The 26021-nt window shown below is 37.3% G+C and overlaps 1 protein-coding gene across 6 annotated transcripts in view; it reads right to left on the reverse strand.

Moving 5' to 3' along the window:
- LOC131075390 (protein DETOXIFICATION 16) overlaps positions 1-14274 on the reverse strand; it is a 63297-nt gene extending 49023 nt beyond the window's left edge. For 2 of the 6 annotated variants that reach the window (XR_009113205.2, XR_009113204.2), the window contains exons 1-7: positions 13686-14274; positions 7196-7740; positions 6845-6931; positions 6651-6707; positions 6286-6524; positions 6052-6170; positions 3994-4321 (exon numbers count right to left, since the gene is read on the reverse strand). Coding sequence is in view for 3 of the 6 variants with exons in the window: in XM_058012228.2 (XP_057868211.1) it covers positions 6052-6170; positions 6286-6524; positions 6651-6707; positions 6845-6931; positions 7196-7740; positions 13686-13988 (1350 nt within the window). In the remaining 3 variants the exon portion in view is untranslated. The remainder of the gene's footprint in view (positions 1-3993; positions 4322-6051; positions 6171-6285; positions 6525-6650; positions 6708-6844; positions 6932-7195; positions 7741-13685) is intronic. The other 4 variants (XM_058012228.2, XM_058012226.2, XR_009113206.2 and 1 more) reach the window with 3 other exon arrangements.
- Between the last annotated feature and the right edge of the window lie 11747 nt (positions 14275-26021).

A 26021-nucleotide genomic window follows, 5' to 3' on the forward strand; every position in this document is an offset into this window, starting at 1 on the left:
GAAGAAGCTATCATTTGTTACGGCACATAATTTCTAATGCTAATACAGAGGAATGTAGCTTCATTCCAAATATGTGTTATCATCTGTTCTGGCACCTTAGACTCTGTCTATTCGATTTGGTGAAGGAAAAATACCATGCACAATTCAACAGGAAAAACTCCACACTATTTCAATCATCGTACCTAAGTGAATCGCACAGTCAAAGCACAACTCACGACCCCATAAAGTTCCAATAATTCTCCAGCAGTGGCCTTTAACTCAATGACATTGCCCAGCGGGATGAACAATACTGTTGTCCTCTTGCTCACGTCAAGCACATAAGCGGCCAAAACCTGAAGAAACGCCTTTGTTTATACAACAATCATACCCGTTCAACCATCCGCTTTCTGTAGACTTACGGCAAACACCAGGAGAATCCACGATTTCTTATCTACCATTCTTCACACCAGGACTCATGCCCGACAACTTGAAAGTATGCTTTATTTGAATCGATACAAAGCGGTCTTCATTTGCAAAAGAATAGCCACGGGTCTCCAAGATGCAATGAAAGAAACTGACGCCAAAGAAGCTCCGACCTGGATGAGGAGTTGTCTTGACTGCTTCAACAAATCTGATAGGATCTTTTCTTTAAACCCTCTCTGCTACCATGTTATTTTATGATCAGATTAATAGAATGCAAAGATAAGACAATTCAATCAAATTTGCACAGCATATACCCTTGGAAAGCCCTCTGACATGAGGGAGAAAAACCCAGCAACAAATGTCTCTTATTATATTTATCCAAATAGCAAGATGTCTTTACAAAATCACTTCACTCCTTGAAGCTTAGATGAAACAATTCACACTTTGCTTTGTATATGAATCGGTCTTCTCTAGTTGATCCACGAGCTGCTTTAGAAGATACACGGACTGCCATAGGCGATATTCAATATGATGTGGATATTCGAACTGTTGTGTGTGTTGAGCGATGCCAAAGAGAGGAGAACCGAACTATATTTATACTCGTCTGTAGGTAACCCCTTCACCAAGGGTCGGCTATATTGAAACAAGGCGACTCTATACGGTGGTGGAATTTCACCAAGTTGGCCACAATTATATAAAACATGAAGCGCTACCATAGAATGTGTTGGCCCATACAAATAAATAAATAGAAAAATAATCGCTCCTTTATTAAAATCGGCTGATGCAATAAGCAAAGCTGAAGGCTAATTGCTAATTTGGGTGAAGTCGGCTTGCAAAGGATACTTCCACAGCTATATACATCAACAGATGGCCTCTACTCATTAGATAAACAAATTGACTATAGGGTGGTCTACCCTTTCACTTAACTCATCATTCAAAAACATGATATATATTAAATACGAGTTTTAAGGCTTTCTTAATTCTTTCGTAATCTTCTAAAGCCTATTTGGCCTCATTTGAAGCCGACTAAAGAGGAACGGTTGACAAGTTAGGAACAACCCCAAACCTTGGAGTTATTCCCCCCCACCTAGACCCTACCCCTACGGACTTGAGGTCACAGGAGCATCCTTGACCCAAGGACCGCCTATGTTCCCCCTTCCAAATGGGTCAAAGTCACACGTAGTTCTCCTAAAAGGTTTCTCTTAAGGGGCCGACACACAACTTCTCGATTTAGTAATCCTATGCCACATCACTTCTATAAATGCATGCTGAGATCTCCAATTAGACCTCACCAATATTACTCAACAAGAAAAATTCTAAAACCTCTTAAAGGTTCACCTCCTTGATGCTTAGGTTAGATGGATCTCCTAATTCTCTTTGTTCACACAAACTACAATTACCAATGGACCAAGACACCATACCATAATAGGGACATAAACAATAAATTACATTATGGTAAATCATAATTACCACATACAAGGAGTTACTTCCTGGTGCAAGCCATGTAATGTTTAAATGACTAGCTTACAATAATGAACAACTCTCATTCAACACATCATTATAGATTTGGGATCTCTTAATGCTCTAGTTAAACATGATTGGTGCCCAAGCCCAAGTCCTACTCAAGACAAACAACAACACTATATCCTTTATATCATTGTAAGAGGATGTACATTCAATAACAAGATTAATAACATTCTTAACTCTCTAATCTCTTTTACCTTATGGTGTAGTTCAATACTCTTAAACTATTCGAGTTTATTGTCTATTTAATATCTACACTCACCATTTATAACTAATTTTGATCTTAAAGGTCAGCAATAGGTTAGTAGGAGATATCATACAAAATGTTTATAGATGATTCTTAAATCCATCTCCTTGAATTAAATAATAGTTCCCTATTATATAATCATGCAATAATTTGATCAACTATAGTACCTCCCCTTAGTCACAATTGTTGCGGATCCTTATATTTAAGTGGCCTATAATCATTATGTAGCTATATAAAGCCTATATTCCCAACTGGGAGTAAATTACCCAAAAGTGTCAACTTATACAATGTTAAAATATGAGTATAATATAGTTTTAGTTCCAATAATGAAATCATTATCATCACATTGTTCAGTACCCATAGCTTAAGCTCATACTTAGTAGGTATTGAACAGGTAAGATGATGCTTAGACAATATTAAGGGAACGTAACATTATAAGAGCATATACGAACATACTCCCATTAACAACCATTACACTATATATTTTGTTAATAATAAATATCATTACGTATACACCAAGAAAACCCTCTAAATTGGTATTTCACTTTTCTAATTGGGTATTCTAACTTAGACTTACTTGTTGCCATGAATAGGAAAACAAAACCCAATAAAATCTGTAAATATGAACATGACCATACGATAGAGTTTCATTATAGGATAGATCTAATTTTGGTTCCATAATTTATTAGACTATCATCCAAAAATGTCTGGAATGATGACTGATTTCAAATAAGGATACATCTGGTCATGAAAGCCTTCACCAGAGAATAGCAGCCAAGATCTATTATATTTATGGAAGCAGAACAAAATTTATGGATGCACCTATTACTTGAAAACTATAGAGCTTCTCGCTACTAAAGTCTTTAAAAAAATAAATTTGTTGGCACTACTGCTGTTTAGGGAACAAACTCTGACAAATACTAACATTTGGCACATTTTATAATATCTCCCTGCCATTGATATTCTAATGGCAGCAATAACAGCTTGCTATACCAAACGAAGACTAATCGCAGCCTTGAAAGGGTTTGATAACTTGAAAGGAAAGGCAACATTTTCATTTGCTACCAAATCAAAATTCATAGGTGATAGCAGCGTATTGAGGTTAGTAGTTGCATATGATACCAAGTTGGGATAAGCATGCTATATATATATATATATATATATCTTTATCTTGCTGCCAATAAAAAGAGAGATGTATTCTAGAATTGCATTCAACTGTAATATTCCATATTCCCGTTAGCTTTACTAATTGTGGATGCCAATTTAGGTATGAAGTTAATTAAATAAGGGTCTAAACAAGTTGAAGGTTTAATGGAAAGCTCTCATGATATTCCAAAGGGAATTTTGGTGACTTCATGACAACTTTATTCCAAAATCTAACCACCAAAGACATACATTCATCCCCAATGGAACTGTATAATCGGTGATTTGTGCAGATAATTATGGGTAAATTAAAAAACATAAAATATTTCATGCAAGATATTACATAAATTATGGAAAACTCCAAAACTACTAAGACAATGTCGGTACAAAAGAGAAAGAGAATGATACAAACATCCTAGAATTTTGACCATAAAACTCATGCTTCCAGATTAGCAAAACTTGTGGTGACAACATTGAATAATAAACCACTAATTTTTCACAATTTTTTACACATGTAGAAATAAAAAGAATACCGTAAACAATTATGTGGCAAGTCAAAGACTGAATGATCTCTCTGATTACAAATACCATCTTGACCACATCTAATGCTGTAAAATTTTCATCAACAAGCAAACATGTGTGGAAAGCTGCAATTTAAATGTGGGGAAATAACTTACAGTTATAAAATTGGAGGGGTCAGGAAGCCAAGGGTATACAAGGGCTGCTGCGTGGATTAGGATGTCACAGCCATTGCAGGCCTCCAATAGAGAAGGCAGCTCTATCACATACGCACAAGGTTCACTTCCTCTTGTTGTAGATGGTGTAACATGTTGCATCTTGACTGCATACCCTTCCCACCCACACTCCATACTCTTCTTTCTCACACCATTTTCTTCATTGCTTCTCTACACGTCCTCCCTCTCTCTACCTTCCAAACACACTCCAGTAAAAAGAATGCAGTTCAGGAGGTTGTGAGGAAGATATTATGACTATATTGTGCATATCCTGCAATCATTGCAGTCCATGAACCATATTTCCTTCAAGCATCCTATCAAGCAATTCATGTACTTTGTATATGCTTGCACAATTTGCATACATTTCTGCTAAGTTACCGATTTGGGTACGGATGTGGATAACGGAATCGGGAAAAAAATTCTTCCTTGTGTACGGTTATGGGTGCGTCCGTACACACACACACACACAGATATATATATATATATATGTTCAAACATCAAAATAATGAAAAATAATTATATAAACTATCACAACCATTATTGATTATCAAAATGATACAATCCATAGAAATATGAAACATGCAATGCAACTTTCCATTTCCATACATAAATGATAACTGATAAATCATAAATCATAAATCCATGATTGCTAATGCCAATAAATATTCATATATCGTAAATGTAATATCATATTCATAATTTGCAATAAAGATAATATTCAAGTTTCAACTTTCGACTGATTCAAGTTTCAAAATGTGAAAATGTCATGACACAACAAAAATTCAAATTACAAGCCTTCTATGGGATTTAAACTCCATATAAAAAAAAAGTGTTTTTTATTATTTTTGGCAGCTTTATTACCTGTGGACCCCGTTTTTGGAAACCCATGGGCCTTGGTCTGCCCGGGTCCACCTGGGTTCCCCGTGGATTCTGCCCAGGTTCATCCCAGGTGGCTGGGTCCTCTGCCACCTGGGATGAACCTGGGCGGAATCCACGGGGAACCAGGCTTGGACCAGGACCCATAAGGAATCCGGACCAGGACCCAAGGCTAATGGGGAAGAATTGGTAACTTAGCATTTCTGCCAAAGCAGTTGCAGCTACAATGTATAACAACCCCTACAAACCCTTGTATAAACTCCAACCGTATGATCAAATTGTGACCTTCTTAGGCATCGCAGCTTCATTTGATGGTGGGGGAAAAGCCATTGATAAAATCCCATATTTTAGGCTACACCTTTGCAATGGAGATAGATTTCAGGGTTGTATTGGTCTCAAGATGAATATAATCATCTTCTTGATCATTGAAATGCAGCAAGCCAACGATTTGCAGACATTCCTTGCCATTTTTTTTCTTCCCTCTCCAGCACTGAGCTCCGAGCTTTCCTCTCCCATTAAAACATATTTTATGTCATGATGGGCACCCTTGTCTGCACCATATTCCCATTGTCCTCTATCATTAATGCCCACAGAGGTAGCCCATATTGTGCCCATGCCTCTTTAATTCATCTGACTACGTTTTTCTTTATTTTAATTTTTGTTGTTTATTTTACTTTATCCAATGTCCACTATGAATGCACTTATGTGGATGTGACATTGTGATGGAAAATAGTTTGCATCTACTTAGAAGTTAGGATTCAGATGAAGAATAGTCTACAACTATGTAGCAAAGAAATCTTACCTACACTAGGTTATTTTCCAGAACAATTTCTAGTTCCTGGCATCCTATCCTGAATGAACAAATTACCTTTGTCACCCTTACATATGACTGGGAAAATAACTTATGATCTCAGACTGCTGCTGGGAATGGTCTAGCCAGTTGAACATCAGAATTATGATCTCAATACAAGTTCTATTTTCAGAATTAACAATTATCTGTCAAAAATCTTACTCTAACAGGTAAGGTAAACTTCTTTTTTCCAAAGTTCTCATCTATTTCTCAAGAATTGAAGATGTAAATTTCAGAGCTTTGCAAATCAAATCAGCAGGGAAAGGGTAACTGACCTTCCCACCAATATGCAGTACAAAGGCCAAGAGGACAGCTACAGGAATGCCAACCATGTAGTATGCACCAAGATTAACATAAGCACCTACTTTTTGCCACCCACATCCTCTAGCAGTACCTGAAATATCATTTTCAAACAACCATTACATCTACAGAAAGTGTTGTTATGATATCATGACTTCAAATTGAATATGTTTGCAGTTCCAAATATGACTATAAAGGTTAATCTGAACCTGAAATCATGCATTGGATTGCATCCAAAAATGTTGAGGCTGCTAGCAATGGGATCATGCTTGCAACATAATCAATGACCTCCTTGTCATTGCTGTAAGCATGACCCCAAACATTTTGTATAGAGAATAAAAGACATACTATCATGACTGCCTCCATGATTGATAGAAAGAACACTACATACACTGCTAAGCGGGCAGCTTGTGAGCGTCCAGCTCCCAGTTCATTTGAAACTCGTGTACTGCAACATGAACATTGTGAATTTATTTGATTGAATCTTTGATAGGTTAAATGATTTGAGGTTGGCTAGGTTAAATGATTAACAGAGATAGTAGAAATTTAGTAGTTAGCTGCAAAATGTACTTACCTTACAGCAGCACTAAAACCAAGGGGAATCATAGATGCTAGAGAATTAGTGTTAAGGCTACAAAATATCAAAACTAGCTCAGATAAAAATGAAGCAGATGCAATATAATACCCTATTTAAGGTTCATTTACAATTAAACTTCTAAAAAATCACACTACATAATTAGGAAAAATTCTCACATTAAACATACATACCAGATTGAAAGAACTGATGTCTCAAGTTTTGGATTGGGCAACAGACCTGACAAGAGAATAAGTATTTCAAAGGACCACCACTGGAAGCTGTTGACACCCATAGAATAATGAACTAACAAAATAAGTTTAAAGAAACATTTTAATAGAATCTACCATACATCATTAACAACTTGTGGTATGGTATGATGAACAAAAATGGATCTGGTCTTTTTGACAAAATGTTCATCACATGCTATGAAATTTGAATATTGGGAAGGGTTAAAAGGAAGTATATTAACCACAAAAATGCTATGAAGTAGAACGTAGATAACTTGGACCAACTTTTGCAGCTAAGAGATTAAAAGAGTATACCAGATCATGAATGAAGATGGAATGGCAAGCTTGAGAAAATGTTTAATATCATGCAATGCCTCGCTTGTAAAGGATATCCATGTCCTCTTGCATGCAGGTGATATTTTAATATACAGTAAAAGAAGTATCACATTGACCCAGTTGGAAATGCTGTTTGCCAAGGCAGCTCCTTTATTTCCTAATCCACTTTTAAATACCAGAACCCAGCAAATGGGAACATGGAGACACAAAGTAATTGCAGAGCATAGCATCATGGGAATACCAATGCTTTGTGACTGGAGAAATCTTACAAGGGGTTGTAAAGCTGCATAACTAAACAGACTGGGAATCATCCATCTGGCATATTGCCCTGCTTCAAAGGATATCAAAGGGTCTTGCCCAAATACAATTAGAATATTGCCCATGTATGCCCACACCACAGCAAGTGGTATGCTCACACAAACAAGAGCAAAAAATGCCCTCTGCACGTGAATCCCAAGCTGATGGTATTGCTTTGCCCCATAGGCCTGTCCACATAGTGTTTCCAATGCACTTCCCATTCCAATCTATACAGAAAATAGAGAAAACAGTTGGTATTCCATGCAACATTGGATTCATGGCTTTTAAACAAACTTAAATTTTTACTTCTGTGAATATACTTACCGTAGACTTTAAAACTCTCCAAAAAGAAGTGAACCATAATAACTCCTGAAATTATCTTTAGGGTCAATTCAGTGTGGCATGTAGGCAGGCCGAATCAAGTTACATTTTTTATTAGGCTTTCACAAAAAGCTTTTCAAAAATTCATCAAATGAGGAAAAGGTTGACTACAGTTCATTTCAGAGAATAATAGATAAAAAATGAGTTTGGATTTATTCATTTCGCTTTATAGCATTATTACATTCATGAAAGCAGATTACCAACCTCAAAATAACTTCTGTTCCGATGGCAAGTGAGAATCTCAGATGTCAAATTTAAAATTTTGTTTTGTAAAACTAGAGCTCAGGTTCAAAGGTCCAATACAGGATCAAAATCAGTGACCATATTTGTTTCAGCTGAGAAACTCTGGTTGAAAAGAAGGTTAACTTAATAGATCGTTTAATAGATATTATAAGTTTCTTTAAACACACAGAAAAAGCTATTGAAAACAGAAATAGGATGAATATTTAGCACCTGGATGTAGCCTATCTAAAGGAACATCAAAAGCTTGCCATATGATTTGACTCCGTGTCATATACTGCAGCAAAACGTTTCCCTTGCTGTATGTTGTTTTGGATAGTAACTAAAAAATAAATGAATAAGATTAAAATATCATTTATGCAGTGACAGGTAGTCATTGGACCGTGCCAATGATTGATGTCTAGACTACTACAAGGGATTAGTCGGCATTCACCTAGTTCACAGAGGTGAAATCGCCAATGGCTACCCTGAATATGATACGGTAATAGTTAGCAGGTTGTCATTGGACCGTGCCAATGACGGATACCTAGAGCTACTGTTGTTTCTTTTGGATTAGCCAGCATTCACCTGGTTCACGGAGGTGAAGAATTGCTAGAGGCTATTCAGAATTTGATACGGTAATGGTTGCACGGGTAGTTATCTTACCATGCAGGTAACTGTAACCGGAGTTAATTGTTGTATTAGGAGGGTTCACTGGCTGTCACCTATAGCATGGGGGTGACCAATACCAAGTGCTACCCAAGATTGTGAAGAAGATAGCTGACAGTATCACTAAGGTCACCAAGTGGTATATGTGGGGAGCTACTTCTTCCTAGTTGGAAAAACTTGTCACTAGTGGCCTATAGGTGATTAAAGTTGGAATCCATCGGGTTAGGTTGGTTCACTACTTGTGGAAATCCTTGGGATTGAGGATGGACCCACGGTGTAGTATGGGATGCACCAAGTCCTCTTCCCAATTGTTAGATACTATACTTGACCTTGTTGGGTTAACAACGGATCCACAATGTAGTATGGGATAAATTGAATCCTCTTCCCAATCATCCGCTAGTGCAGAAGACCTGTTGTGACGTCTTCACACATCACCCCATCGCCAATGAGGACCCCCACTTTTTCTTCTTTCTAGGATAGTGGTAGAATCCTTTGCTATTAGCCTTTTGATTGAAGAAGTGCACTTTCTCAGGTGGCTAGGCAATGGTAGAGTCATTTCTCCCTCCTTAGGTTGGAAAGAGGTTGAGTGATGTCAATTTGAGCATAGTAGGTAAGGAAGGTCAGTTGGACAAAATTTGACTAAGTATGGGAAAATTTCCTTTGCTCTCTAGCAGGAGCGACCCCACTTCCTTTGCCCTCTCAAAGGAACGAAAGGACTTCCTATGCTCTTCCATCGCATTGATAGTCATTTCCTTTGACCTCATAGAAGCAATATGTGAGACGGAGATAAAGTATCAAACAAGGTGTCGATTTGGGCAAGACAAGTGAGGAGGTTCAATAGATGCATCCCTTGGTTGAAAGTCTCATCAACTATGCAAGGTCTCTTTCATTATCCAAGTGGTCTGATCGTACTTCATCGAGAGGCAAGTTGCAGGAGCAAAATTTGGCTAAGTATATGAAAATCTCCTTTGCTCCTTCCTAGGAGCAAAATCCACTTCCTTTGCCCCATTCTTGAAGCGAAATTTGCTTCCATTGCCCCTTCTCAAGAGCGAACTCACCTTCCTTTGCTCCTTCATGAAAGTGAAAATCCTTCAAAGGCACTCTTTCATGATGATTTGGAGCAATTCAAGACATAAGAGGGTGAATTGATAACCAAGTGGGCTGAGATTAATGTCACTTCCATTGCTCATGATTTGAAGCGATTTTCACTTCCTTTGCCTAAGTTTAGGAGTGATTTCCTTTGCCCAAGTCTAGGAGCGAACTTCCTTTGCCTTGGTCTTGGAGCGACTTCCTTTGCCCTAATTGTGGAGCATATTTCTCTTCCATTGCTCCCTTCTTGGAGCGAAAATCACTTCCTTTGCTCCTTAGTTAGTTGGAGCAAATTTTACTTCCTTTTCTCCTCCTTAGGAGCAAACTTCCCTCCATTGCATCCTAAAAGGTGAGTTAATGAAATTTGATGCATGGAGAACAAACCTTGAGCATTTCCTATATTTCACCTTGCATATTGACATGACATGAGCAAGTGAAGAGATCAGATTGATGGAGATTTTGATAAAGAGATGCTGGAGATGGTGATTTAAAATCACTTCCTTTGCTCCCTGATTGGAGTGAATTGCATTTCCATTGCTCCCTCCTAGGAGCGAAATTCATTTCCTTTGCTCCATCATAGAAGTGAATTCCACTTCTAGAGCTAAGAAGACACATCTTCTCCCTTGTACGCTTATAAAGACTAATCCGAAATCAATCATTTGTCCACTTGAAGCAAGCATATTCCTTCCCTATAGATGCAATTATCAGACCTGCAACACAAAATCAGAGATCATATCAAATTAAGAGGGTATATAAGGGTTATATATCATGTGTGCTTAATACCATTTTTGTTTATTTTGTAGGGATGATTAATGAAAAGGATGAAGATGTGGACTAAAAGCAACATCAAGAACACTTCAAAAGCATGGAAGAAGACTCAAAATATTGGCAGGACAAAGGACTTCAAACATCTCGACAGCTGCAGCATGAAGCAAGCATAACAACAAATGGAGCAAGATACCTTCAAAGGTTTCATTCTATCATGGTGACATGAAGAGGTCAAAGGAGTGTAAAGGGAGAAATCATACAACTATCTCAAGGCCGGATAAGAAAGCAAAGATGAAGGAATGACTCGACCATATCGATGCTTCCCATCATCATCACCACATTGAGCGAGCTTCAAATGTTGACTATCAAGAGATATTGCTCAACACTCATTCATGATGATGAATCAAGTCTACAAGTACAAGCAGATTGAGGTGTCATCCTAGTCACCACTCACCTATCAAGGAGTTCCACATCAGCATTTCTAGATGCAATGCACCTAACTCATCTTATGGAGGCACAGACTTTGAGATAGCTACCCTCACTATCTATTGGTCAAATATTCCAGAGAAGACATGTGTCTGGATATTGTAATTATTTCATTGGCTATGGAGAGTTTGTTGTAACAAACCCTAATTAGGGTTTCCATCTTGCAATCTCAGCCATTGATATGGACTCAATCCAGGCCATTCATTGTAAAGAGAGCATTATATAAAGGCTCACTCTTCTCATCTGTAAAGGTTAATATTAGTTTTAGAAATAGTGAATAGGAGGTCAATAGCGAATAGTAGATAGCAGCTACAGTAGACTAGAAGAAGGCAGAAATTGTTGCCAAAGTTGTAAATAAACTTCCTTTTCATTGAAGTTATGGTGGACTGTGTTGTTTCTTTACAAGTGCATGGTTTCTTGTTGGATCTTCATGTTAGATGATGAGTAATTAGATGAATGAAAGGAATTGTGAATGATTAATGATGAAATTCGTTTATCCACACCACTAGCAATTTGCTGATTGTAAGTTTGCCTTGTGTGGTCAACTAAAATTCTCAATGAGCTTAACTTCAATTGCTATTCACACTTGGATATGCATTGCCTTGATAATGTCTTTGTTGTTGATAGTAATTTGAACATCACATGCCTACATTAGGAGATCGCACTAGCTTTGTAGAGTTGTTCGTTGATGGCGAAGTAGAGCTTGGTTGAATTTTATCTAATCGTTCATTATCTCTTGCATTCTTAGGAGTAGTGTAGTCTTCCTAAACCCTATGCCTTTTGCCCCTTTTTTATTCTCCACACAAATAATTAGAATTTAAGTTTCAGCAATTCAAGTATTCGATGTAGGGCCCCTTGAAGAAACAACAATCACAACGGCCAATTGTGCTTATCCACACGTCATGACCTGACATTAGGAACCTTGGAGTTGTCTCATTTGATCGTGAAGCATAGCATTTGAGAGACTTTGTTCAAGAGAGGATAAGATACCTTGGTATTTTATTTTGTGTTCGATTGTGCATAAAAAACACATCAACAAGACCAAGGCAAAGAATGGGACCCACGATGTAGTGTGCAATGCACTAACATTCTTTTTTCTATCTGGGATGCACTATGGACAGGAGATAGTTAACCATTGTGAATAAGACAATTACTATGTCTTCGTGATGCCTATATGAGCTAGTCACTATTGTCTTGACGATGCCTATATGAGCTAGTTACTATGTCTTTGTGATGCCTGTATGGGTCAGTCACTATTGTCTATGTGATGTATGTTGGAGCTACTCATTGTATATGTGATGTAGGTTGGAGCTACTCACTATGTATTTGATGTATGATAGAGCTAGTCAACTTGTGTACCTTGTGCATTTGTAATGTGTATGAGCTAGTTCCTTGTGTATATCTGACATGCTCGTGATAATTGTTGTTTGCAATTTGTGATATGACCCTTGTGTATATGTGTAAGTTTGTACACTAATGTTTGGTAATGTTGGTTATGGAACCAACACCTGACAGCAATGATTATCTTTTTATTGTAATAGGACTAAGTTAATAGATTCAAATTAATAATTAGGGATTAAAGAGAGATCAAAGATCTCATACAATAGGAGAGAATGAACTCCTAACATTTGAGTGTGAACTTCAATGCCTCTAATTTCTCACAAGAGAATACATAGACAGGGTCATCATAAATGAACCCTTGAGGCTTAGGTCTAGGTCTAGGAATGACCCCAACACTTGGGATCTTACCACTTTTGAGTGTAAGCATGCAAGTGGACCCATTGAATTGACATCACTATGATGTTTGGAGAAGTTAGGAAGTAAAAAATTCTAAGATAAAAGATAATGTCTGGGTTGATAAAGTTGGTAATCCTAATGAGGTTAAAAAAAATGTAGTGGTTGAGGGTGAATTTTACAGTCTGTACTTGGGATCTTATCCAAAAAAAAGTTAAGCATATAATAATTCAACAGTGCATCCTTATCAAAATAATATTTCGGAGATCAGGTGCAATAATTAATGTCTCACTGGTACTGTAAAGGCCCACTTGCAATCATAGACTCAAACACAATAACTAGTATTTCCAAGCAGGTTGGTCACCCATTTTCCCAATTCCACTTAACTTGCAACCCTATTTCAAAACCTTTAAACGAGTATTGTGCCTAATGAACAGATTATTATTAAAGCAATCTGCTTCAGCTGCTTCAGCAGTGCATCAATCTAAAATATTTACTCAGTTGCAGGACCAAAAAATATATCCATTATAGGTCATAAGGGATGGCTTATCTATAAAACAGAGCAGTTTGATGTCTTATGATTTTACGCTTTACAAGGGCAAGTTGCTACTTCAATATCTAAGGAATAATGTACATTAGGAACTCGGTGCAACTAAGCATTTAAGGAAATGAGTCCAGATTCTGAGATAATGCTTCAATTTTTCAACCTTTTCTAAAGCTTTTTCCTTTTTGGGAATTTAAGAAGGAAAAGTATCAGGAAAGTATTTAAACGATAAACTCTTACAACAAAAGCAAACCAAAGCAAAGCAAGGTTTTTTAATTATACCATCACACTGAAGCCGGAGAAATTTGCAAAGGAAGTAGCAATAGATGCACTAGAGAGAGCAAGCTCCCCTAAATGCCCCACCACCATAATAGACATCACCTGCAAGCTAAATTGTAACAAATTTACAGACACCATGGGCCCTGCTATCCAGCATTGTTTCTTTACTTCCTCCCATGCTAGAGCTCCACTGCACTTCACTTCATCATGCTCAGCTTCAAGTACAACTGTTTCATCCTCGGTGAGAAGTGGGTCTGACATATCATTCTCATGTCCCTGGCTATGAATTGAATCACCTCTCTCCATGGTTTATCGAATAGAAGAACTACATTCGACCAACTTATAAGCGGGTTTGTAGGTTTATAAGAATATTGAATCGCCTCTGTAGAAGATTGATGGAAAAAACAGAACAAAAAACAATCTTTCACTTTATCACAATTTTAAAGTTCAGCATTGGTAAGGGAATCAAAATCCAAGTTGATGGCCACCACAGCCATTTGTCTGCTTTTGCGTCACATAGTACAATTTCCAACCGGCCGCCAGTAAATTATGATCACCAAACAACAGTCTGGAACCCGTCTGCACTAAAATATATCAGTTTTTTTGGTGTCTCCTACAGTACCTTTTTATTTTAGTACATATTCTATGACATTTCATAATATAAGGTTAGCAATTAATCTTCATAAATCAATTTAATCATTAACTACCTCATTTTTTTTAAAACAATCTATCATTATTAAAAGAATATATTAGATGCATTATCTTTAAAAATAACATAATAATTGAGTAGATTAATTTTACTTCTGGTGAATATTGTAATGTGGATTAAAAAATAATCACAGGGACAAAAAAATATCACACAATATAAAATGTATGTTACGTCTCTTTTATATGAATTGTAATTTTGTTTTGATTGATTTTTTAGCAAAGCAAGCTAAGTAGGTGAAAGCTTTGTAGAAGTGATTGGAACCTTTAACAAAACAAAATTTGAATTAAATAAACTCAATAAATGACCCAAACCATTCAAATAATAATTTTGTACATTATAATGTTAGAAAACTTGCATATTTTTCCTAATACTACAAAACCATTAATAATTTACTATCCAAATTAAAATAATACAAATTATCGAGCTCAAAAACATAAAAAAGCTAAGATCGTTAATTGTCTCAAAGGGTCTCTACCCTTGCCTAGTCTAGAGAGAACCTCATCTTTGATTCACTCACCCTCATTTCTCATATTGCCCATTTGGAGATATGAACCATATATAGATAATGTAATAGTTTGGTAGACTTCTTTAAATACAAAGGTGTAATGATTGAAGACTAAGTGGTCTTGCACTGATTTATTTCCTTATGAGGTGGCAATGATCACACAACTTGACAATGTTGATCCTCCATGACATTACAACATCTCCTACTTCTCCAATAATGATGAGTCTCACCAATTGCAAATGAGAGACAAATTAGGAGAGGGTAAACCTAGGAGGAGATTGTAACAAGATTGAACCTTTGTCTTATGAATTAGTGAAGAAAAATTAATAGATATGGAGAATTGTTCAAAAGAGCAACCTTACTCCCCATATGGAGAACTTGAATGGCTTCTATAGCACTTTATTGGGGGAATTTGTCAAAAGTTGGAACTCTAAGGTTCCTATCTTGTGGGGTGTTGAAGTTTCCCAAAGGAGGATAAAATAGTTAATGGAGCTCCAACTAGGTAGTTGGGATGTCCCTTCCATGGTTGTGTGATGAGACTACCCTTCAAATCATCTACTACATCACATTGGAGAGTAGAACCAATGCAATCTACACCTACCATTTCACCCGCTTGAGTCATTTCTAGCATAAAAGGAAGGTTAGTTTTTTTTTTTTTCTCTCCTCTTTAGAGTACTCAATTCTTGAAGTGAAGATAATTAAAAGGAAGCACCTCCTACATTAATCCTATTAGAATCACCAATGGACTCAATTATCCTCCAAAATCATCTATATTTAAACCAAACATTACATTTCACAAGAGAGAAAAAAGAGCAAAATAATGCTTGATAATAGGCACAATGGATTAGATTGATTTGGTACTACATCACAAAATGTACATATGATGTCTTTTTTATAAAGACAAGGTTGAGAGATAGGATTAGACAAGATTGTTATATGTATTAATACTATGACAAGAGACAACTAACATGATTAATATTGAATGACCCAGGACTCAAAATTTAAATTTCAAAAGATAAGATAAGATCTAATTAGCTAGATAATACTTCTAGAAAGCACGAGGGCTTCACTAGCTAGGCAATATTATATCACGTGCATTCATATTGGGGGATTTAATATCCCAAAAAAGAGGGTGCAATAAATTGCCTATTAGTGAAAATAGGGGGGTTTTTAATTCCAACACAATATTTGGTGAAAATAGGGGGATTCCTTAGTATTCCATGAACGCACGTTCTATAACCTAGGCTCACTTAGTGAAGCCCCCATGCTAGAAAGATTCCTAGAACCTAAGTAAACTTAACATTTGAAGACCCACTAGTAAACTAATTAGGTAAAATACCTTATTCACGCCAGTATAACTCAAGGAGTAGTAGATTGTTATGCAAATGATGCATAAATGACAATTATGATTATGGGATCGACTACTAGGTCATGTTAGGTACCCATTTATAATGCCTTCTCTCACAACTGGAGAAAAGGGGAAAACTCAATGGAAAAACAAGCTCCTCTCCAAAAGAGAAAATATAGAAACATAAACAAGTGATTAAAGAGTCATGAATGGAGGACTTAATTGGATTTTCTACTCATGGCTCTAATACCATGTTGGAGAAATTATTAAATTAATATAAAATATTATAATTTTCACAAATGAACTTGCATGATAATAATCCAAAACCTATCATAAAAGTGATTCAAAAATAATACAATGAGCCCTTGTATATGTAAAATGACGAGGAAGGAAGGTATAAGTGTATAAAATTGACTAACCCTCCAAAACATGTGAAACAATTGGGACAAGTGTGAGGATATGCAAAATCCTTATGAGATGAGATCCAAATTTAAAAAACATATGAGTGAGCTTAATTATAGTGTGAAGAGGTATAAGTTAATGTAAACTAGATAGGTAAAACACTAATAGTAGAGAGAGAGAGAGAGAGAGAGAGAGAGAGAGAGAGAGAGAGAGAGAGAGAGAGAGAGAGAGAGAGAGAGAGAGAGAGAGAGAGAGAGAGAGGGGGGGAGGGGGGGAGATAAAGAAATAGATATTGGAAAAGGGGGAGAGAAAGAGGGGGTGGGGGGGAGGGGGTTAATTGAGAGATAGAGATAGATATAGAGATAAATAAGCAAGGAGACATGGAGGAGAGTAGAGATAGAGGGATAGAGGTAAAGAGAGGGAGGGGGGAGAGATAGGGTTGGAGAGGATGAGATAGAGATTGATAGGGATATATATAGAGAGATATAGATAGGGGAGGGAGATATATACATCTTGTTTTAGATATTTTATCCCTGTTATTTCTGCTCCTGTCATCTTCTCTGAGTTGTCTTGTCCTTCTGGAAGTTACCGCGTCAATATCCTAATGCTAATCTTACTCTCCCCATGACTTGGGCTAATCACTGGCGGTACTCAAAGAACTTTGAATCCTTGTATGCAGTGCATGTCTAAATTATTGATATGCCATTACACTTTAATTTCCTTGTGAAAAGAAGCGTTGGTCACCTCATATGTCACATACAATATCTACCCCTACCCTATACCTTGTCGAGGACTACTCAGAACGTCATTTTTTATGGCATCCATTAATTCTTGTGAAGCTTCGTCTAGCCTAATCGAGCAAAACTGATTTTCCCCTACTACTCCCAAATTTTCCAGGAGATCTACCACTCTATTGCCCTCTCTATAGGTGTGAACAATTTTGAAAACCCCAATCCGCTCCAAAAAACTGTTGATAAAAAGAAGCCATTTTTTTAATCTCCAATTGTGAAAAGAGGATTGTATCATGCCATTGATGATGACTTGGGAATCTCCTTCTATGATAATCTTGGAGATTTTCCCCTCAACACGCATGCTTAAACTTGCTTCCAATGCTCTAATTTCGTCTTCATTGTTTGAACTCTCTCCTAAATTACCGTACACTCCTCTAATCATTCTACCATTCTCATCTCTTAGTACAACCATGCCTGGATTACCTTTATTGGTCCCATCAAAATTGAGCTTCACCCAATCCTTTGGCGGCATAGTCCATTTAATTTGACTCCTATCTACTGTCTCTTAGATGGTACAACGTGCCCTATATCTTTCAAAGACCACTTTATCTCCATTCTCCTATCCCAATTGTTATATCTGTAAGTCTTTCTCATGATACTCTTACCATTTACAACTTCCTCTATGGCTACCTTAATTTTTGAAATAAGTTGCTCGGTAGAGAGATCCACTTCCTTAAAAATTCTCCTATTTCTCTCCTTCCAAATATGCCACACTACCAAAGTTGGTCCTACCAACCAAATGTCACCCCGTTTAGATTTGGCCACTTAAGGCCAAGACAGTAAAAAAGATTTCAGTCCTTCATTCCTGAGAGTATTCAAGTTCACCATATCAAACAATCAATCCCAACACATACTAGCATAAGGACATCTATACAACAAGTGGTTCGTAGTCTCTTCCTCTTCTTTACACAATACACATCAGCTAGGTCCAGCAATGCCAATAATATTCAGTCTACTCCTGGTGAGTACCCTATCATGAAGGGCAATCCAAAGAAAGGCTCCAGCTTTAGGAAGAATTATATTGCTCCAACACAACTTATGCAGCCAAACGGTGTCCCTCAAATTGTGTCTTTGAATTTCATAACCAAGTTTTATAATGTAATCCTCTGATTTTGTCACACGCCATAAAAGAGTATCTTCCTCCTTTGACACCAGGATCGTCCTACACCTTAAAATTCCTGTTAGTTTGGCACACAGTTCCTTACTCCCAATCTCTATATTCTTCCACCTGACCTTGTCTCCCCTAAATCCTCCTTCTTCAAAATACTGACCCACTTTGTCTCCCATCACATTTGCCACATCATTTTACCCAGTTTTGATCCTCAAACAAGTCCCTGAGAGGCTTCTCACCATCCCATGAGTCATCCCAAATTTTTTCCTTCCACCCATTCCTAACTTGCCAAGATAGATGTTCAATGATAATACATCTACTCTCCCACAAGAAATTCCACACATCAGATCCCTCGTTTGCATTTTCTACGAAAAATATTCTCTCTGACTCCTCTGAATCCAAATATTTGCTTCTAAACAATCTGCACCAAAGTCTTTCAAGATATTTGTACATTTTCAGGCTAGTTTTGCACATAATGCAAGGTTCTGAAGATCCATTTTTCTCAACCCTAGCCCTCCTTCTTTAGTCAGACAAGCGGTCTCCCAATTGATCAATGGAATTTTTTTAACCACCTTTGCCCCTTCCCAAATGAATTTATTAAGCATCCCATCTAGCTTCTTGCTATCCACCCGTGGCATCCTAAAACATGACATGTCGTAAATGGGTATGGCCGATAAAACCAATCTAATCATGGTTAACCTCCCTGCTTGAGATAGCCATCTAATTTTCCACTGCTTTGATTTTCCTTTACACTTGTTAATCATGTCCTCCCAAATTTTCTTTTGTCTGCTGCTAGAATTGATAGTGATTCCCAAGTATTTGAGAGGAAACAAGCCAATTTGATATTCCAATAGGTGAGCAATCTTAATCTGGGTTTGTCTATTAGTGTTCAAGAAGAACACCTGTGATTTCTCCTTATTCATTATCTGCCCAGAAGCCCTTGAATACTCCTCCAATGCAGACTTAATTGTTGAGGCCTCCTGAATAGAGGCTTCCCTGAATAGCAACGTGTTGTCCACAAAATGAGAGTGAGTGATGGGATCCAACTGGGGATGGACAAAGATCCCTTTCCACCTACTTGATATGCATATCCTTCTGATCCTACTGCCTAACACTTTCGCCATCAAAACAAACAGATATGGGGACAAGGGATCTCCTTTCCTCAATCTGTTAGTAGCATCAAAGAAGCCACACATTGATCCATTAACTAGAATGGAGAAACTTACAGAAGAAATATAAAATTTGATACACTCTATCCACTTGCTATCAAAACCCATACAGACAAGAACTTGTAACAGAAAATTCCAAATAACCTTATCATATGCTTTCGATAAATCAAGCTCGATCGCCATACCTTTCATCTTCTCTTTGTGCATGGAGTGTAACAGCTCCAAGACCAATATGATACTATCCACAATCTCTCTACCTAGTGTAAAACCATTCTAATTATATGCAAATAGTTTAGGTAGAATCTTCTTGAGCCTGTTTTCCATAGATTTGGAAATGATCTTGTATATCATGTTACAAAGTGAAATGGGATGGAAATCCCTCATCGATTCATAATCCCACTTCTTTTGAATAAGTACAATCATTGTATGATTCATTTCCCTCACATACCTCTTTTTCTTTTTGAATTCTTCAACTACTGTCTAGATATCATTACCCATGAAATCCCAACAGGATTGAAATACTTCGGTCGTATAACCATCAGGACCAGGAGCTTTGAGTGGATGCAAGGCGAATGTTGCCTCTTTCACCTCTCCTTCTAAAAAAGGGGCCATAAGCATCTTATTATCTTCAGGGGAGACAAATGTCTCAATATTCTCAGTGATGAGCAGAATGTGATTTGCCCTCAGAGGGTTACCATTTCCCAAAACCTTCAAAAAATGATCCAAGGCTGCCTGCTCAATCTCCTTCCCGGAAGAGCACCAAATGCCTTTCTCATCTTTGATGGAAGTTATTTTATTGAAAGTTCTTCTGGCCTTGGCAGAGGCATGAAAAAATTTGGTATTGGAATCCCCTTCTGCAATCCATAGCTCTTTGGATTTGTCCCTCTAATACAATTCTTCTCTCCTTAAGATTTCCATATATTCTGGTTTCAATACGCTTTCCAATGTAAATTCCTCATTTGTCATGCCGGCTAACATCACTTTTTCATTGATGCTTCCCAATTCTTCTTCTATTCTCAATTTTTTTGCAAATATATTTTTGAAAGATTTATTATTCCAAATTTTAATTTTATGTTTCATGTACATTTTTTTCGCAAAATGAAAGAAGGGAGAGTCCGCGAACTTGTTTCCTTCTTCTCACCACCTTTTGAGATTACTTTTAAAGTTAGGATCTCTCCACCACATGCTTAAAAATCTAAAGTAACTTCTATGAGTTGTCTTGTCTTGGTCCAGATTTAACAAAACGAGAAGATGATATGAGCTAGATTGCAGTATAATGGTTGTGGAAACCGATAATTGCCTGTTGATCCAAAAATCGCTCAAAAAAACCTGTCCAATCTTTTAGTGATATTAGAAAAATAGATCCTCCTATTCATCCAAGTATACATTCCATTCTTGGGGACCGCATCTGCCACTTTGATAGAGTTGATGAAATCTCTGAAGTCCTCCATGACTTTGGAACTTTTCCTGAGGCCACCCAATTTTTCATCTATGTCCAGGATAGCATTAAAATCTCCGCCTCTATAATTCTATCTAGGTTAAGCTTGTAGACATGGTTGATGATCTCACCCCAAGCTCTCACCTTCTCCTCCATTTTAATAGGGCCATATACATTGATCAGGGGAAATCTGCTAAGCCACCAATACTGGGAACCCGAACAATCATCCAATTAGAATTGGAGGCAATAGGATAAATTGATATAGATAACAGATTCCAAATAATTCCTAGACCCCCTACTGTGCCACTAGCTGCTTGAAACATACTATTTCACTTAAAACATAATTTTGAGAAATCTTGGGCCTTAACATCAAATAGCTTGGTCTCTTGAAGAAAAAATATATCAATTGCCAATTTATCAATCGCTCTCTTGACCAAGCGTCTTTTGTCAAGGGTTTCAAGACCCTTGGCGTTCCAATTAAGAATCTTCATCTTCCCCCAAGGGAGGAGTTACCTCCCTTGTACATCTTTAGAAAATCTAGAACACTAACAATACCTTTTTATGAGGCTCTATCCTCCTGACTTGCCTGTTGCTCCTACGTCCCTTACAACCCTTGGATTTACCCAACAAGGCATTTGCTAACTGACTAATGCATCTAGGATCCATGTTGTCTATTTCATCTCCTCTGATTTCTCCTTCTTCACAAAATAACTCGAATTCATTCTCCGACTCTTGAGATAAAGCCTCTGCCTCCCAAGGCTTGTTCTCATTGGCCTTGTCCACTACTATCGAGAGCAACTCTGAAGAATTGGATACATGTTCCCTAGAAATATGATGATTTTGTTTTTGAATAGGTACCGGAGGGTGGATATCGCTCCCCGAATGTTGATAATTATATGTCAAATAGAGAAGGTTTTGGGCGGTTGGATTATCCTTTGTTGGCATTCTACACTCTTATGAGAATAGTTGATGTTTTCATTGATGGAAACCATCTAGCAACCAACTGGAAAGTCACCGGCAATTGGTTTCTACATGCCCGACATCACAAACTTCATACATCAGCAGACACTAGCACCAATAGGCACTTCACCGACATTCAGATTACATCGGCAACAAGCATACCAACACGCCAGCCGACATGGGATAAAGTTTTGTTTATATGAATTGTTTTGTAATGTAATTATCTTTTGTAAAGCCGACATGGTATATTGTAAAAGACTCATATATGTATGAGATCTTATAGGTCATTTTATGAAAGGAGATGAAAAAAAGGGTATATGTGTGATGAGGCAATTTTGTATAAGGTGATATAGTTGACAACAAAGATTCTGGTTATTGACTGAGCTTAAATCGGTACTGAACTTGACATGAGAGATGTTGTTTTGAGCAGTACATTATATTGGATTTGATAATCCATTTTGTAGTCAGTGTGACTCTTTATTGAGAAGTGAGCTCTAGGCTGTTGGCCTCCCTGCATGTGCAGGCCCCTCATTCTAAGTAGTATTTATTCATTGGCCAATGAGTAAATATTGTGGGTCACAAATCCCACCGAGGTTTTTCCCACATCGGGTTTCCTCGTTAAATATCTTGTGTTATGGTGTGTTTCTATGCTGTCTCTATTATTTCTATTTATTGCAATAATTCTTATTTACCGGTACTCTATTTTGGGATGCATAGTTATTAATAAGTTTAAATATTCTACAAACCGGTTAGACACTGATTCAACCCCCCCCCCCCCCCCCCCCCCCTCTTAGTGTCTTTGGGACTGTCATTGAATCTAACAATTCCAAACATAAAGGTTACAGATAACCTTCCACCGCCTCCTTTGGATACACCACCGGTACACTCAGAAGATCCACCGACTACTGATACTGAAGGTATAACACATGACAATACTAACCTTGAGTCTGAGATACTCTTTACAATGAATGTGGATACTCAAGAGGTAAATATTGTTGTTGATAAGGATAATTAAGAGGTTAAGGCAGACAATGTTGACAATAGCAAAATTTCAGAGAAACCGACACAAACTGTTGACTCTCAGGAAACTGAGATACCAACTCAAACAGAGCAACCAGTAGAGATTGGAAAACCCACAGAGAACAAAGATACTAGCACAAGATCACTAGAATCTGAGAAACCGGCAGTAGAACTTTTAGAGAAACAATTAGAGGCAGAGGTTCATGTTGAGACTGAAAAACTGGTAGTTACAGAGACAATGAAACAATATGAGAAACTAGTAAAGCTAGAGGTGCAAACACAAACAGATCCATCAAAGGAAACTAAAAGCAAAATGGATACATCTGATGGAAGCAAAGAGGATATAGTGAAGGTGATTGGTCAGACATTTGTTGAGAAATCTACAGCTGAACCGAGTACATCTATAGGTGAATTCAAACCTACCAATATCACAGAGGTACTTTTGGATTCCATTAAGAGGATAATTGATTGCAATACATTGGCTTTTAAGGCAATTGATAACACTTTACCTATTCTTAAGATGATTGCACCAAATTGTAACATAGATCACATTAAGGATTCTTTAGGTAAATTGGACACATTGTCCAAATTCATTTTTGATAATGTTATAACTATAGATAAGGTGAATGAGGATATCATAAAGGAGAGAGTTGAAAAAGAGAAAAAAACACATTCTTTGAAAACACAATAAAGAAATGTACCGATCAGGTGGATACACTTTTACCGGTACTCAATTCTACAATTTTGGAGTATAAGGAGCTACACAGGGAAGCATGTAAACCTCACTGTTTGACTGAGGACATTGATAAGGAGATCAAGAAGACACAGAAACAAATTGATGACATTGTGGACAATATTATAGGTTCATCCGGACTCATATCAGTTTTTGAACAGGAAATGACAGTCTTTGAGGAGAAATTAGAAAAACTTGAGAAAGAGAAGGCAAGGATAAAGTCTAATGCTCGGGAACTAAAAGATAAACTTGGTTTGAGGCTGGATAATCTGATTACTCAGAGAACTGAACTGTCTAAAGCAACAGTACAAGGAGAACGATCACTGGAGCAGCAGATGCACTATCTCACCAGTATGATCCAACAGACTGAGGCAACTTTAGATGACAACAACAAATTTATGCAGAGTCTAAATATAATTTTGGCGGACATCTTTCAGATTGTAATCAACCGGTTACAAACCTTGAGGTAGCATTTTTGTACTGTTTTGACGACATCCTTTGTCATTGATGTCAAAGGGGGAGTAGTGGAGAGAAAAATACATGTATAGAGGAGATCACTTGCTTAGGGGGAGCACATCTTTTTGGATTTCAATTTTTGGATAACAATTTTGATTTTTCTCATGAGTGTTGCCATCAATGCCAAAGGGGGAGATTGTTGGCATTCTACACTCTTATGAGAATAATTGATGTTGTCATTGATGGAAACCATATGGCAACCAAGAAAGTCACCGGAAATTGGTTTCTACATGCCTGACATCACAAACTTCATACATCGACAGACACCGGCACCGACAAACACTTCACTAACATTCAGATTACATCGGCAACAAGCATACCGACACCCCAACTGACATGGGATAAAGTTTTGTTTATATGAATTGTTTTGTAAAGCTAACATGGTATATTGCAAAAGACTCATATATGTATGAGATCTTATAGGTCATTTTATGAAAGGAGATGAAAAAAGGGTATGTGTGTGATGAGGCAATTTTGTATAAGGTGATATAGTTGACAATGAAGGTTTTGGTTATTGACTGAGCTTAAACCGGTACTGAACTTGGCATGAGAGATGTTGTTTTGAGCAGTACGTTGTATTGGATTTGATAATCCATTTTGTAGTCAGTTTGACTCTTTATTGAGCAGTGAGCTCTAGGCTGTTGGCCTCCCTGCATGTGCAGGCCCCTCATTCTAAGTAGTATTTATTCATTGGCCAGTGAGTAAATAGTGTGGGTCACAAATCCCATCGATTTTTTTCTCACACCGGGTTTCCTCGTTAAATATCTTGTGTTATGGTGTGTTTCTATCCTCTCTCTATTATTTCTGTTTATTGCAATAATTCTTATTTACTGATACACTGTTTTGGGATGCATAGTTATTAATAAGTTTAAATATTCTGCAAACCAGTTAGACATTGATTCACCCCCCCCCCCCCCTCTCAATGTCTTTGGGACTCTCATTGAATCTAACATCCTTAACCACCAAATTTCACTTAGGCCTCCTGACCATATTGTTCTGCGCCCTTCTAACAAACATTTTGCATTCTATGGTAAAATGAAACTTACTACCACATCTTTGACAAGGAATAATTTCCTTCTCAATCTCAATTTGTTGTCTCCATTTACCTTCCAAAGTGAGAAGAGTGATATGGAATGGAATGATTTTCACCACCGCTATCCTCAATCTGGCATACGAGTATAAGTCCTCCTCCATTATCCTTTCATCAATTTCTAATAGAGTGCCCAATGTACGCCAATCTTTTTGAGATTGCTATCTCCCCAGTATTCAATTGGCAAATTGTATAATCTGATCTATACAGGGCTATCATATACAACCAAAGGAAGGGGATCAAAATTAGATTGCTAGGGTTGAATGTATAATGGGTTGCCTTCCACAAACCAATTTTCTTGGTGCAAAACTCTATTTCTTATTAAGCCTTCTACAAATACAGTAATGAAAAAACATTTGGGTAAAAACTTCACCACCAAACCCATACCCCAATGTTTAGCAATCCAATTTTTGATGCAGGTTCTTGATTTCTTTGGTCCCATAATCCTACAGATGACCGCATACTCCTCCCATAATAATTGATCTTCCTTCGTTTCACTGGAAAGATCGACTTCAAGGTCTTCTTCCTTTACGCCAGTCCCCACAAA

Source organism: Cryptomeria japonica, chromosome 2, assembly GCF_030272615.1.
Source record: "Cryptomeria japonica chromosome 2, Sugi_1.0, whole genome shotgun sequence".
NCBI lineage: Eukaryota > Viridiplantae > Streptophyta > Pinopsida > Cupressales > Cupressaceae > Cryptomeria > Cryptomeria japonica.